Here is a 16,232-nt window from a genome sequence, read left to right as displayed (position 1 = left end):
CAAGATACAGTCCTGTCGCTGATGTAATGTCACGAAACAGATTCCAGTCTCTGTTGACATCATTACATTTTGTGAACAATCTAACCGTGTCTGAGATGGAACAAAAAAGTGACAAACTCTGGAAACTCAGACCATGGCTTGATGCTTTCAGAGAGAAATGCCTAAAAGTGGTCCCTGAAGAACATAACTCTGTTGATGAAATGATGATCCCTTTCAGGGGGAAATTCAGCAGCATCAAACAGTACATGCGTGGCAAGCCAAACCCATGGGGGTTCAAGCTGTGGGCAAGGACTGGAATCTCTGGTATACTTTGTGATTTTGATGTGTACCAAGGCAGTGTGAATGGAATACGGGCAAGATCTGAACTTGGACTATCAGGGGATGTTGTGATGAAACTTGCTTCCACACTTCCACATAGTCACAACTACAAGATCTATGCAGACAACTTTTTCACCAGCATCCCATTGATAGTTAGGCTGCTGGATTGTGGAATTCATTACACAGGAACAGCCAGACAAGTGCGCCTTCCAAACTGTAATCTTGAGGATGAGAAAAGCTTGAAGAAAAAGGGAAGAGGAAGCTTTGATGTCAGAGTGGAGTCAAATCACAACATTTGTGCTGTGAAATGGTTTGACAACAGACAGGTTACACTTGTGTCTTCCTTTGCTGGCCCACAACCAGTGGAGAAGATTCAACGCTGGGACAAAACTGCCAAAAGATTTGCGCTAACATGAAATTTTTTGTGCAAAAACACGAAATTTCTTGATTACCGCTGATAGAAATGCCAAAAGGAATGCCACCGAGAGGTTAGAAAAGCAAAAGGGAAATATGAAGAGGGGCTGGCCAGGGAGGCGAAAAACTTCAAGGCATTCTTCAGTTACGTAAAGGGGAAGCGACCAGCGAGAGAGGAGGTGGGGCCGTTGGACGATGGGGATAGGAAGGGAGTGATCAAGGAGGATAAAGAGGTAGCTGAGAGGTTGAACACGTTCTTCTCGTCGGTTTTCACGAGAGAAGACACATCTAATATACCAGACTCAGAGGAGCTTATGAGTGGGGAACAGGCTGAAAAATTAGAACACATAGAGGTAAGTAAGGAGGATGTCCTCAAGCAGATAGACAGGTTAAAATGCGGCAAATCGCCGGGCCCGGACGGGATCCACCCAAGGGTTCTGAAAGAACTAAGACAAGAAATAGCGGGCACAATCCAGCATGTTTGCAATCTATCCTTGAAAACTGGAGAGGTACCAGAGGACTGGAAATTGGCGAATGTCACACCTATCTTCAAGAAGGGATCGAGGGGTGACCCCGGAAACTACAGGCCGGTGAGCCTGACTTCAATTATAGGGAAGATGGTGGAAGCTATGATCAAGGATGGTATTTGCGAGCATATCGAGAGATATGGCCTACTGAGAACAAGCCAGCATGGATTCTGTAAGGGAAGGTCATGCTTAACGAACCTTCTGCACTTCTTTGAGGGAATAAGCAGTCGGGTGGACAATGGGGAACCTATAGACATCATTTACCTTGATTTTCAAAAGGCTTTCGACAAGGTGCCACATGAAAGGCTGCTTAGGAAACTGTGGAACCACGGGGTGGGAGGGGATGTGCACAGATGGATCGAACACTGGTTGTCGGGTAGACTGCAGAGGGTCGGAGTAAAGGGACAATACTCTGACTGGCGGGGAGTCACGAGCGGTGTGCCACAGGGATCGGTGCTGGGGCCGTTACTCTTCAACATATTTATCAATGACCTGGAAAAAGAAGCAAAGTGCGAGGTTATAAAATTTGCAGACGATACCAAACTGTGCGGCAGAGTTAGGTCTAGGGAGGAGTGTGAGGACCTGCAAAGGGACCTGGACAAGCTGGAAGACTGGGCAAACAAATGGCAAATGCGCTTTAACGTGGAAAAATGCAAGGTCATGCATATAGGTAAAAAGAACCCGCTGTTCAAATACAAATTGGGGGGGGCATTATTGGGAGACAGCAGTCTTGAGAGAGACTTGGGTGTGCTGGTAGATGCATCACTGAAGCCATCTGCACAGTGCGCAGCAGCCTCGAAAAAAGCCAACAGAATGCTGGGCATCATAAAGAGGGGCATAACAACCAGGACGCGGGAAGTCATCATGCCATTGTATAGAGCTATGGTGCGTCCACATCTGGAATACTGCGTTCAATACTGGTCGCCGTACCTCAAGAAGGACATGGCAGTGCTTGAGAGAGTCCAAAGGAGAGCAACGAAACTGGTAAGAGGGCTGGAACACTGCCCATATGCCGAGAGGTTGGATAGGCTGGGGCTCTTCTCTCTGGAAAAAAGGAGGCTCAGGGGAGATATGATAGAGACCTTCAAGATCATGAGGGGCATAGAGAGGGTGGATAGGGACAGATTCTTCAGGCTGAAGGGGTCAACAGGCACGAGGGGGCATTCGGAGAAACTGAAGGGAGATAGGTTCAGAACAAATGCAAGGAAGTTTTTCTTCACCCAAAGGGTCGTGGACACTTGGAATGCGCTACCGGAGGAAGTGATCAGGCAGAGTACGGTACAGGGATTCAAACAGGGATTGGACGGATTCCTGAGGGATAGGGGGATCGTGGGATACTGAGAGAGGTGCTGGGATGTAACACAGGTATAGAAAGCAAACCAAGTAATAAGTATAGAAATCCGACCAGGTCGTGCATGTGCAAGACCGGAGGGTTAGGACTTCGATGGGAAGATAAAACTCAATGGGAAACCAAGGTGGCAAGGGGGCCCCTTCTGGTGTCTCAGACAGGCCGTGACCTGTTCGGGCCGCCGCGGGAGCGGACTGCTGGGCAAGATGGACCTGAGGTCTGACCCAGCGGAGGCACTGCTTATGTTCTTAAGTCAATGGGCGCTTCACAGGGAAAAATTTGCGTTTTTATATGATACTCATTTTTTGTATTAAATTGATAATAAAAATTACTTTTTTCTTTATTATACTATTGTTGTTGTGTATATACATAAACTTAGGTGGGTCTTTATAAGCTGTAAAGTACAAATAAACTTTTAATTATTCCTTACATGTGTTCAGAGAGAGAGTGACACTATTGAAATTCTGCTACCTTACAGGCCCAGCGTTGCAATTTTACAACATCCTCCCCAAAAGTTACTAAAATGTCAAAATAAAAAAAAAACACTGATTTAGGGATCACAAGCCTCCTATAACAACATGTGAACATTCAAAAACATTTTTTTACGTTTTTTTCTATATTTGGGTCTCTGGGGGTTAACAAAGGATTGGAAAATTTCTTAAAAGAAAAGTCCATAAACCATTAGTAAGATAGACTTGGGGAAATCTACTCCTTATTCCTAGGATAAGCAGCATAAAATCTGTTTTACTCTGTGGTCTTGCCAGGTACTTGTGACGTGGGCTGAACAGTTGGAAACAGGATACTGGGCTTGATGGACCTTCAGTTTGTCCCAGTATGTCAACCCTTATGTTCTTATGGGTGCCTAAATATTGGGCATGCTGATATTGGTTTATGTTAATATTCTATAATAGAAAGTGAATACACTAGTTCTATTGTAGACTACGCTCCTACCATGCAGCGTGGAGAAACCTAAATGAAGGCACCCAGTGGTGAAGCTAAGAGGTGATTTGCTCAGGAGTAATGTAAGGCAATTCTTTTTTTTTTTTTTACAGAAAGGTTGGTAGATGTAGGGAATAGTCTTCTGATAGAGACAAAGACTGTATCTAAATTCAAGAAAGCGTGAGACAGGGACGTGGGATCTCTCAGGGAGAGGAGGAGATACTGGATGCTATGGATGCGCAGACTGGATGGACCATTTGATTTTTATCTGCCATCATGTTTCTGTGTTTCTAACTATCAAATTTGGCTTTCAATCCACACTAATAAAGAGACTCTTTAGCTGCCTAAGCTATATCTAGGTAAACTTTCAGCCACAACTATTTGGCTGATTATGTTTGAAATGTGCCTGAATCATCTAAAATGTTGCTGGCTAAAGGCTAGAGTTACTAATGTGCACTACTGCTGTTAATGAATGTTATTTTACTAAAGATACCATTTTATGAAATAGGGACTGTAAGGGTAACAGTTGGTATTTCCCTTATTACGAAGTGTACCTTAGAATGGGTAAATCATGGCACTAAGTCTAGGGAAACAAACATATAGCAGATGGTCCAAAATTCATAATTCCCTTTTATTGTTCACTAATAAGCCTACATGGAACACAATGAGCAAAAAGAAAAAGATTTATTTACAAAGATATACTGCAAAACAAAATATACACAGAAAATTATGAGATAAGTTTAAAAGTGCCTGCTAAAAATATGTAGAATGATAAAATGAACAGAAGACAGATGTAATAATCCAAATTCCAAGTTTATTCAATATTTGATATACCGTCTACCAAAAAATACCTAGACAGTTTACAATACTAATTAAAAAGCAATAATAAAGCCTTTCAAAGTTAAAATAAGAGGGGGAATACAAGACAATAAACCCCCACCAACTTACTGAAACAAGGGGGCAGGAGAGAAAAAATACATCAAGATAAGAAAAGGGGAGAGGAAAGAGGTGGTGGAAAAAACAATGGGGGTGAGGGGTCGCTTTATGGAAGCGGTTTCTTGTTCCTTGCCAGTGCAGATTACGTTAGCTGAGTATAAAAGTCTGTTCTCAGATTTGGGAAGCATCCTTGAAAAGGAAGGTTTTCAGTTTGGACTTGAATTTGTCCAGGGATGTTTCAAGTCCCTAAAAAGTCCAAGTGATCACAAACTTTAAAATAGATGGTATGCAACCTCAGTCTGTGTGATGTAGAGTGATGTTGTTGGATGGTTTTGATGTGTACTCCCCTGTGCCTCGGCAATTGCATCTTTTATGGAAATTCTTATCAGAAGGGGCCTTCAAATCACGATACCAACATGAAGTTTGGTTCATGCGCTATTGTTATAGTTATGGCAAGTCACAAGTATATCTTTTGACATCATTATGGCTGGAATAAGCAATTGTCCTTGCTCAAGGTTACTGCATACCTCCAGACTGAGTGATAAGCTCAGCAGTAACCTGATTCTCTAACCGGCGTCCGTATCATGGACGTCAGTTAGAGCAGTGTTTTTCAACCTTTTTACACCTATGGACCGGCAGAAATAAAACAATTATTTTGTGGACCGGCAAACTACTAGGATTAAAATTTAAAACCCCCGTTTCCACCTCATCTCTGCGAGCTCAGTCACCTCAGTAACTATAGAAAAATAGACAAATATAGTGCAAAATATAGACAGCAGATAAAAATTCTCAAAACTGACACGTTTTGATCACTAAATTGAAAATAAAATCATTTTTCCTACCTTTGCTGTCTGGTGATTTCATGAGTCGCTGGTTGTATTTCCTTCTGTCTGTGTATCCTTTCTTTCATTTCTTTCTTTCTGCACTCAGGCCCAAGAATTGTCCCTTTCTATTCCCTCCCTCTTTCCTTCCTATGTCCTTAGTGCCCCCGGTGCCTCCTTCCCATGTCTTTAGTGCTCCCAGTGCCTCCTTCCCATGTCCTTAGTGCCCCCAGTGCCTCCTTCCCATGTCTTTAATGCCCCTTCCTATCTTTAGTGCCCCCAGTGCCTCATTCCTATGTCTTTAGTGCCCCAGTGCCTCCTTCCTATGTCTTTAGTGCCCCCAGTGCCTCCTTCCCATGTCTTTAGTGCCCCCAGTGCATCCTTCCTATGTCCCTCACTGCCTTCCACACTTTGTCCCACCGCTACCTCCAAAGCCAGCCTGCCTACCTCTCTCCCTCCCTCCCTGGCCAAAGCCAGCCTGCTTGCCTGCCTACCTCCTTCCCTCCCTGCCGCGCAAAAAAAAAAAAAAAAAAGCCTCCCTCCTTCCTTTCCCCGGTCATTGCTATCTTACCGCCCTGCTGCTGCTAAAGCCAACACGAAGTCTTCTTTCCAACGTCAATTCTGATGTTGGAGAGGATGTTCTGGGCCAGCCAGGGAGCAATTAGCTGGCCCAGAACTTCCTCTCCGATGTCATAATTGGCGTTGGAAAGAAGACTTCCTGTCGGCTTTAGCAGCAGGGCGGTAATCTTGCTGGCCCTGCGTAGACCGGCAGAAATTTCCTGCGTACTGACACCGGTCTGCGGACCGGCGGTTGAAGAACAGTGAGTTAGAGAATCGGGTTCTTTTTTATAGGCGGGCTTCTATGGTGCGATTCTCAAAAGCCACTTAGGCGGCTTCTGAGACCGGGCGTCTTATACAGAATCCGGGCCTAAACATTGTTCTATAAATGGCACTTCGAGTTGGGCACTGTTTATAGAATATGCTTAGTGCCAGGATCCATAGCAAAGTTTTAGGTGTATGGATTTACATCAGCTGAAACCTAGTGTAATTTCTTGTGCCTAACTTCAGCATGAATCAGGCATATTTTGTAACAGTGCATGCAAATCATTGGAACACCCACGAAGAAGGACACGGTACTACTCGAAAGGGTTCAGAGAAGAGCAACTAAAATGGTAAAGGGGTTGGAGGAGTTGCCGTACAGTGAGAGATTGGAGAAATTGGGCCTCTTCTCCCTTGAAAAGAGGGGACTTGATCGAAACGTTCAAAATACTGAAGGGAATAGACTTAGTAGATAACCTCTAAGGTAGGGAGAACGAGAGGGCACTCTCTAAAGTTGAAAGGGGATAGATTCCGTACAAACGTAAGGAAGTTCTTCTTCACCCAGAGAGTGGTAGAAAACTGGAACGCTCTTCCGGAGTCTGTTATAGGGGAAAACGCCCTCCAGGATTTCAAGACAAAGTTGGACAAGTTCCTACTAAACTGGAAGGTACGCAGGCGAGGCTGGACTCATTTAGAGCACTGGTCTTTGACCTGAGGGCCGCCGCAGGATGGACCACTGGTCTGACCCTGCAGCGGCAATTCTTATGTTCTTATGTTCTTAACCTGCCCATGCCCCTTCTATGGCCACATCTCCTTTTCAGATCCGCACTCTAGAGTTTACGTGCACCTCTTTATAGAATACGCCTAAAAAGATGTGCGTGTAAATTTAATTATTATCAATTAATGCTGATAATTGATTGTTACTGCCCAATTGTTGGCGCTGATAGACCTGGATGGCACTCAAATTTTGCATGCGCAGCTCTACTCAAGGAGAAGGAATCCAAATAAAACAAGCTAATGTAATGGCTACTTGCTCTATCTGAACAATGGTGTGGAGTTTATATATCAGCATCATATAAGATATTCTGACTCCAGAAGCAGGTGGATTGCTGCCAAAACATGACTCTGTTGAGTTATTTATTTATTTGATCAATTTTCTAGTCTGTCCTCCCAAAAGAGCCCAGAACGGGTTACAAGATTACATATGTATTTAAACTCTTGCTCAAACATCTTGATGTAAATAAACTTTTTTGGGTTGGAGCTCATTGTGACTCTCTCCTATTTTTTGTTTTTTGACATTTGGCATAGGGGTTCCCCCGTGCCCTGTGACTTCCTCTCTGTTGCCAAACACTGCCAGACCATATCCCTTTGCCATATGCACAGTTTTGAGAAATCGATGTGTGTATTCTGGGTTTGTAAAATCAGGATTTAAGACATGTGTGCAATATACATGTTGTCTAAAATGCACATAAGACTTTGGAGAATGTTAGGTACGGCTGCGAAGAATTTTGAAGCCATAAATAGACTTTTCTTGGGATCAATTATGATTGATAAGCTCATATAGACAACAACAAAGGGGGAAGCTGATGCAAGAAAACTGGAGACATTAATGATGAAAAAGCCTACAAATGTAAAGGTAAAAGTGAGGAGAACCTGTAGAAAGATCATTTCAACAGCTGATATAAGTATGTGACAAGAAATAGTAGAGAGCTGCCAAGTGAAAGGATAGACATAACATAAATAAATATAGATTTGTTTGAATCTGGTCATGAAGCTGTAAACATTTTATGATTTCTGCTTTTAATTTTACTTTGCAAATCTTAGGATATATCAGGATTTATGGTTGACTTTGGAAAACAGATTAAGACAAGATCTGATCAGTCAGTTTTCAGACAAGACATCACCTGCAAGCAGGAAAAAGAGAAGGTAAATATTGCTCAGAAATATCTTTTTTTTATTGACGAAATGAGTGTAGCTCCAACATGTTTCTTCATTGTATGTGAATTCATAAAGTTAGTTTAATTTCTTACGATCCTTTGTGTAAATAACAGAGATTGTGTAGTCTTATTCACAATTTGTATACAGTTTACTTTACTCTTGAGTTTTTTTTTTGTTTTTTTTAATTCTTTAAGAAAAAGAGACTTAGCTACATTTTACAAATAAGAAACAATAAAACTAGGACATCTAGTCCAATAAGAAAATTAAATTGCTCTGGCTCTAGATAGCCCACATTTCAGAGGGGAGACAATTCACATTATCAGACAGAATGATAACTAAAGGGGAAAAAAAACAGTAATTAATTTGTAGTAATTAATTTCCAACTTACTTACAGGGACCATTTACTTCTCACTAGAGGCATTAGACAGTGTTACTCCCTTTGCTTCAAGAAAAAATTGTAACTGAGAGGGCTCAAAAAGAAATAGGAATTTTGATCCAATTGGATCATACATTTAGATGGATATCTTAATTGGAATTTGGCCCCCAAAGAAAGTACAAACTTTCAGTTCTAGAAATCTTTTCCTCCTGGCCTGCGTTGATTTTGAGACTTCTGGAAATATACTGATCTTACTATCCAGAAAGATCACCTCCTTGAGCCTAAAGAAAAGCCTTAGAAGTGCCTCTTTGTCTTGCTGAAAGACAAACGTCACCAAAAGTGTCGAACAACAGATGACTTCGTCCTCTGAGGTTTCTAGAATTTCTGTCAAATTTAAACGACCTGGTAATTTAGAAGGAACCTCTGGCAAAGAAGAATTCTGCTTAAATATTGGCAAAAAAGTATATTCTATGAAGAGAAGGAAGTCTAGTCTCCGGATACTTAAATTTTTCTTTCAAAAATTTATAGAATAAATCTTTAGGAGACATTGTCAGCACTTTAGGAAAATTGAGGATCCTTAAATTCAGTATTTTAGTATAATTTTAAAAGTTTTCAACTTTCCTGGCCAACAATAGTCTATCCTGCAGCAAAATAGTTTGAGAAGATTAAGTACATAAGTACATAAGTAGTCGCCTCCGCCGGGGCAGACCAGAGGTCCATCCAGCCCAGCGGTCCGCTCACGCGGCGGCCCATCAGGCATATTGCCTGGTCAGCGGTCCCTGACTGGACCTTTATTTCCTCTTGAAATTTGTCCAGTCTCTATACCTGCATATTCACCAGGGGAAGAGTTCCTGCACATAATTTATGCAAAGAGTATAAAGCTGTCCAAATGCTCTCAAGTGTGAATTCAGCAGGTCTTACCACTGGAGGGACTGATGGAGTCTGTCCAATGCCTGCTGTATCTTCTGCGGTCTTCTCTAAAGTTGTTGACCCCGCCGCGTTAGTAAGCCCATCAGCCCAGACGGCATTCCTTCCTGTCTCTGCGCAGCTGCTGTTGCTCCCCAATCTCGCGGCTGTAGAGGAGGTGCTGGTCCTGCGGGACTATGCGAAACATCACTCCCGAACACCGAAATCTCTGTCAGATTCATTAGTCTGTAGTTTCCCAGATTGCCCTTGTATCCTTCTAAAAAAACTTGGTATTATAATGACCACTTTCCAATCTTCAGGTACTGTGAATGATTTTAATGGCAGGTTACAGATTACTATTAGTAGATCTACAACTTCATTTTTAAGCTAGTTTAGTACTATGGGGTAAATACCATCTAGTTCAGATGATGTACTGTTCTTTAGTAGATTGATTTGACTTATTACATGCTCCAGGCTCACTGAAATTTCATTTGTTCCATATCATCACCTAGAGTACCATTTCTGGCACGGGTAAGCTCCCTTACATCTGCTTCAGTAAAGACTGAAGCACCAAATTAGTTTAGCCTCTCTGCTATTAGCTTGCTGTCAATGAGTGCCCTTTTTACATCCAAATAATCTGTTAGTCTAAGGCTTTCTGCTTCTAATGTACCTGGAAAAGTATTTAGTTTGAGTTTTTTCCTCTACTGCGAGTTTCAAGTATTCTTTTAGCCATTTTTATCAAAGCTTTGCATCTAATTTTCCAGTGTGTATGCTGCTTCCTCACGGATGGACCCCTCGGCTATTAATGACATGGTAATTGAACATGCTGTTAAAAACCAATTAAAAACAAATTAAAAGGAAAAAAGTAGGTGCCAGGAGACACCTACAAAACTTAGCACCGGAATCGCATCTATGCAGATGCTTAGCGGCGCTGAATGCCAAAAGAGGCATGGTTATGGGTAGGGTTGACGTTTGGTGCCACCTTGTTAGCGTGCCGGCTGTTAATGTATCTTTCCTCTGCTGCCGCGAAGCAGCAGTGCTGCTGACCCCACCCACCTTGTTAGCATGGTGGTACATGCATTATTTATTGGCTCTATTTGCTGCGCATGCCGCAAAGGCGCGTGCTTAAGGAGTAGATCCTGCTCCTTAATGCGTTCCTAAGGGCGCCTCCATTTTACTTTTTTAAAATTGTAAGTTATTCCTTCTTTGCTTGTTATTACTTCTCCAACTAACAGTAGCAATGTCTTTACCTCAATTTCCAATCCCCGTTCATTGGGGCCGTCGCCCAGGGGCAACTTCTTTCACTACCCCAAATTCAGCTCCACAACACCATAATAATTTAATTACAGTACAAACCAATGATAAACTTTCGTCTATCTCTTTGAAAACTTTACAAATAGACCTCATCAATTCTAGATCCCTCAAAACAAAATACCATCTGATCCATGATACCATAGTAAAACATAAATTTGACCTTTTCTTCATTACTGAGTCCTGGTTGTCTAAGGGGGAAGAATGCTACTTGACTTTTTCTTGCCCATCAGGTTTTACTTACCATCGCCAGGGAAAAAAAGGAGGTGGCTTAGCTATTATTTATCGTTCCACCATACAAGCCAATTTTGAATTCTCCTCAAGTAACAGCCCACTGGAATATCTAGAGGTTAGGCTTAAAACATCTCCTCCACTAGATTATTTGCTCTTATACCTTCCTCCCCCAATCAGAGTTCAGTCTCTCACATATCTTCAATCAACTATTCTGGAATTTTGCATTTCTTCTGTCCATCCGATCATCTTAGGTGACTTTAATATTCATTTTGATGATACCAGCAACGCCTCTACTCTAGAAATCGTTACCTTTTTAAGAGACCTTGATCTTCTGCCATTAATAACCAACTCCACTCACATCGCTGGTCACACCTTGGATATGGTACTAGTACAAGCCTCTCTTTACAACACCTTTCAAGTTTTTTCCAGCATACAAGTTCCTTGGTCAGATCATTTCCTAGTCTCTTTTCAACAACAAACCTTAGATTACAGTCCAATATTAAAGACTAAAACAGTTACCTCTAGGAACTATAATAACTTGAAAGCGCCTTCTATTCTGTCTAATTTTGATCTTACTCCAAATAAACTTTCTAGTCTCTCTATTGATGACAAAATCCTAGAATGGAATAATTCTGTTACCAAGCTCCTAGACTCATTTGCACCTGTTACCACCTTTACAATCTCCCCTCGTAAATTGAAAAATCCCTGGTATTCAGCCAATTTGAATCTAATCAAAAAACAGCTACGCTCCCTTGAACGTAAATGGAGACGGAACAAAACTCTCATCAATCTTAATAAGTTTAAGGAACATTTAGCATATTACAAATCTGAAATCAATAAAGCAAAAAAAGAGTATTATTCCAAACTAATCAAGAAAGCAAAAAATACTTCTGCATTATTTGCAATAGTCAAATCTTTAACTTCGAAGAAAAAAGAAACAAATAAAATTAATCAAGCACTGTCAGCACAAGCCCTTGCTACCTACTTCACAGATAAAGTACAAAGAATCAGAGAGAACTTTTCACAAATTCTTACCCCCAGCAGTGCCAAAGAATTCACTGACTCTACTGCTACCAATCTGCTTTTTTTCAAATGCTCTAGTTTCACTCTCCCTACCTTACAGGAAATACAAATATGTCTTAATTCACTCAATATAAAAGGCACCAGTTCAGAAGCCATTCCTCCTTTTCTTTTAAAATGTTTCTTCTCCATCTTCGGTCCATACATTAAAGAGTTGGTCAATGCCAGCCTATCCTCAGGCTCACTACCTAAATCATGGAAACAATCAATCATATATCCAATTGTTAAGGACCACACTTCTAGTATTCAAGACGTGTCCAACTATCGTCCCATAGCTAACATACCATTCATAGCTAAACTGACGGAAAAAATTGTGTTTCACCAAATATCCGACTTTATTGAGAAAACAAGTCCTGCATCCCAATCAAACTGTTTTTCGCCATCACCACTCCACTGAACTTTCATTGCTAGGATTAGCCACAAAAATACTTTTATCATCTCGACCATCACCAATCAGTTCTGCTTATTTCCCTAGATCTTTCTTCCGCCTTCGACACCATTGATCACAGTTTATTATTATCCCGTCTTCGTGAAATAGGTGTAACTGGTCAAGTCTTGGACTGGTTCACCTCTTACTTCTCAGACAGATCATCTAAGGTCATCTTTAACAATTCATCTTCTGAATCTTCTTTCACTAAATATGGAATCCCGCAAGGTTCCATCTTATCACCCCTGCTTTTCAATATCTTTCTGTCCCCTCTTTTGACAGTAGGTCAATCTATCGGCTTCACCACCTTCGCATATGCCGATGACGTGCAACTAATTCATCCTATCGATCTGAATAACATTGGGTACGTCATTTCCATCAATCAAAAACTTGAACCAATCAAATCATGGTTGGATTTAAATAGGTTAGCACTTAATATTAACAAATCTAAATTAATGATTTTTCCCTTTAAAGAGGGACTAACTCTTCAGGCCCCTTTGAAATTTGAATCCCTCCCAATTAAAGTTGTTCCCACACTAAAGCTCTTGGGAGTTACTCTTGACTTTAAATTCTCCTATCATAATCACATCAGTACGGTGGTTCAGAAATGTTTCCACCGTCTTAGAATGATACGGTCTCTAGCCAAACTACTAGATCCATCATCTTTAAATACATTAATCCACTCTCTGGTTATTTCCTGTATAGATTATTGTAATGCCCTGTACAAGGGCATCACCAAAAAGGAAATAAGACGCCTTCAGATAGTACAGAATACTGCTGTTAAGATCACTTATGGCACAAAGAAACACGATCATATCTCTCCCCTTCTAATCGATGCTCATTGGCTGCCTATCGAACATAGAATTAGTTATAAAATTCTACTATTAACATTTACTACTCGTTCATACAGCCAACCAGAGTTTATTGATAGACTGCTTACCCCTTATCACCCGCAAAATCTCTTTGCTCCATATCACAAAACCTCTTATTTGTACCGTCTTTGAAATTAATTAATACGTTGAGATCTAATAATTTCGCTGTTACTGCACCCACCCTATGGAATTCATTGCCCAATCTCTTACATGTGGAAACTTCGATAAAGCAGTTTAAAGCAAAACTCAAAACATTTTTATTTGAGGATGCTTTTGGATAGAAATGTCCTTTTTAGGACTAAACTAACTATAGTCCCTTTCCCTACCTGTTGTTTTATCCCTAAGTGTGCTTTATCTTAAAATATTGTAGTTCAGTCCTACTTTACCTATTGTGTTCAGTCAGTATATGTGTTTATGTTAAAGTCTACTAACTTGATACTGTATTTTATAATATTTTAACATTAATTGGTTTTGTTTCTTTTAATGATTTCTCTTTTATTATTGCTGTACACCGCTTAGAAATTTGAATAAGCGGTATAAACATTTTTTTTAATAAACTTGAAACTAAGCGTGATTCTGTGTTGAAGGTAGGCACCGGAAATGTAGGCCTGTAAAACCCTGGCCTACATTTTGGTGCCCACCTTCACACAGCTGCAATTCTGAAAATAACACAATAATCAGAGTGATGTGTAATTGGCGCTGTTTTTTTCAGGTGCCTGCCAATTACGGCACAGATGTCAGAATCCGGGCCTTTGCATCAAATCAAAAACAAAAGTAATGTGCCCACTGATCAAACTTCTGTGTAGTAATAGCTGCAGTAACAGTAGCATGCAGTTCCTTGTTACACTGATTAAAAGTGAACGCTATTCCACAAAACTATGGCACTAACAGCTCCAACGCTCATAGAATTCCTATGAGCATCGAAGCTGTTACTGCCGCGTTTGGTGCTATAAACCGTACTACGGTTTTGTAAAAGGGGGAGTTAAATACCATGGCAACAGGCACTTTACTTAAAAATTTAAAATACAACTGAGAAAAGGGAACAAACCCTTATTAAAAATAGGATTAAAAGTGCACACCAAGTACTGAAACGTGCATGTTGTGACTGGTAAACTTTGGTAAAAGAATGCATTTTTACACTGGAAAAATTATATATATATATATATTTATTTATTTCCAATTCTTTATTATTTTCAAAACTTACAATAAGTGTAACAATAAAATACAACATTTTCTTCATTACCACACTTAATACTCTATTAATATCTATTTCAGAATTAATTCCCCCCTCCCTCCTAAACAATCACAATATTCAACATATAAAATTTCTATATTGACCCTCATTCTAATATATCTAAATTTATTATCCTATCAGACCCCCAACCTCCCCCTCCCAGATGTTTATAATGGAAAACAATATTAGCCATTACAATATTTTGCTAATGGCTCCCAGGTCTCTTGAATTTTTAAAAAATTTCTTTTCTGAATGGCTAATGTTCTTTCCATTTTATATATAATTGACACCATGAACTCACTCCACCAAAAACTATAGTTAAGCCTTTTCCAATTCTTCCAAAACTATATTTTTCAAGGAATCATACTTTTTCAGTACTTGTGTGCACTTTTAATCTCTTTTATTAATGAAGGTTTGCTCCCTTTTTTCAGTTTGTATTGCCTGTTGCCATGGTATTTAATGCAAAGTGCCTGTTGCAGGTATTGTGTTATATTGTATTGTATCTGTAGCAGTTGGGTTTAGTGACTGACAACTAACTTCTTGCCTCTCACCAAATTAAAAAAAAAAAAAAGCTCAACCATTTTCATTTGAAATCAAAATGTTTCTCTTATTCTTTTTGTAATATAGTACAGAATCGATGTCCATTACTTAGAGCTCCTTTACTTGAACGCGGAAAAGCTGCTTACCGTGGGCCACTGAAGTAAATTCTCTGCCGCTCATTCAGTTCCTATGAGCATTGGAGCATTTACCTCGTTGAGCCGCGGTAAGAAGTTCTTCCTGGATTTAGTAAAACCCAGCGTTAATGTTGTGTAAAATATAATGACAATAATTTCTATCATTTTTCAGCAGTTTGAAGAGGAAGAACATTAGACCAGCAAAACGAGTTTCCTTTACTCATACCGAGAGTCTGTCTAAACTTTCTTCTGTCAGACCTCATGGCTCTTGTAATAATGTTGAGAATGCAGCTGCAGAAGAAATTTATTTAACAGACACAGGAGAGAAAATATTTCTATTTATTCAAAAGGACCAAACAGTTCCTTCTCTATTACCAAAGAAAAAGAAAAAACGCAATTTTCTAAACTTCAAGAAGTCGAGAGTTGCACATATGAATAATGAAGGTTGAACTATCACAAAAAACCCTCTGTAAAATAGAAGACCATCCGTATTTTTGAAATAAAAAATGACAATTGTTTTTTCTCCTTGTCCAGCATTCCATAGACCTATATTGTCTGTATATATGTGTTTACATATAATACTATGGAGGTCATTTTAGGAACATCTAGAATTCATGTTCTTCTAACTGCTGTTTGGGCATGTACTGTATACCTCCCAGGATGCAGAGATTTAAAGTGGGAGTGGTGTGTACATGGTTTAAGCATGCCCCAAAGATAGACATGTACGTTGAAGTACTGTATTTCTAAATTTTAAAGAATTCACATTGTCTGCACCTCACCCAAGGCATATGCAAATGCCAGCTCCCAGTTAAGATCTGGGGGGTCTCAAGCAAAAGATAGCTTGCAAAAACTGACACCAATTCCCTCCATTGACCAGATCTGTCCCCTAAGCCTCTCCTGAATTCCCCAACAGCATCTCTTACACCAGGAAAAGTTCTTGGCTGGAGTTTGGGATGGAGGTGGATTTGATCCCAACACAGGCTCCTTTACTAGATAGTAAGCCTGACTTGGTGTCCACAGACTCAGTTGTTGCAGCCAGGAACTCCTGATGTTCTTGG

The 16,232-nt window shown here is 40.3% G+C and overlaps 1 protein-coding gene across 8 annotated transcripts in view; it reads left to right on the top strand.

Moving 5' to 3' along the window:
• The window catches only part of EVC2 (EvC ciliary complex subunit 2), a 235,272-nt gene extending 219,571 nt beyond the window's left edge, over window positions 1-15,701 (top strand). For 7 of the 8 annotated variants that reach the window (XM_033949454.1, XM_033949436.1, XM_033949410.1 and 4 more), the window contains 2 exons: window positions 7,947-8,048; window positions 15,347-15,701. In XM_033949454.1, the coding sequence (XP_033805345.1) occupies window positions 7,947-8,048; window positions 15,347-15,623 (379 nt within the window). In that variant the 3' untranslated portion in view covers window positions 15,624-15,701. The remainder of the gene's footprint in view (window positions 1-7,946; window positions 8,049-15,346) is intronic. The other variant, XM_033949419.1, reaches the window with a different exon arrangement.
• The last annotated feature ends 531 nt before the right edge of the window (window positions 15,702-16,232 follow it).

This window comes from Geotrypetes seraphini, chromosome 1 (assembly GCF_902459505.1).
Source record: "Geotrypetes seraphini chromosome 1, aGeoSer1.1, whole genome shotgun sequence".
NCBI lineage: Eukaryota > Metazoa > Chordata > Amphibia > Gymnophiona > Dermophiidae > Geotrypetes > Geotrypetes seraphini.
The sequence above is the reverse complement of the archived record's forward strand: the minus strand, read 5'-3'. Positions and strand labels throughout refer to the sequence as shown.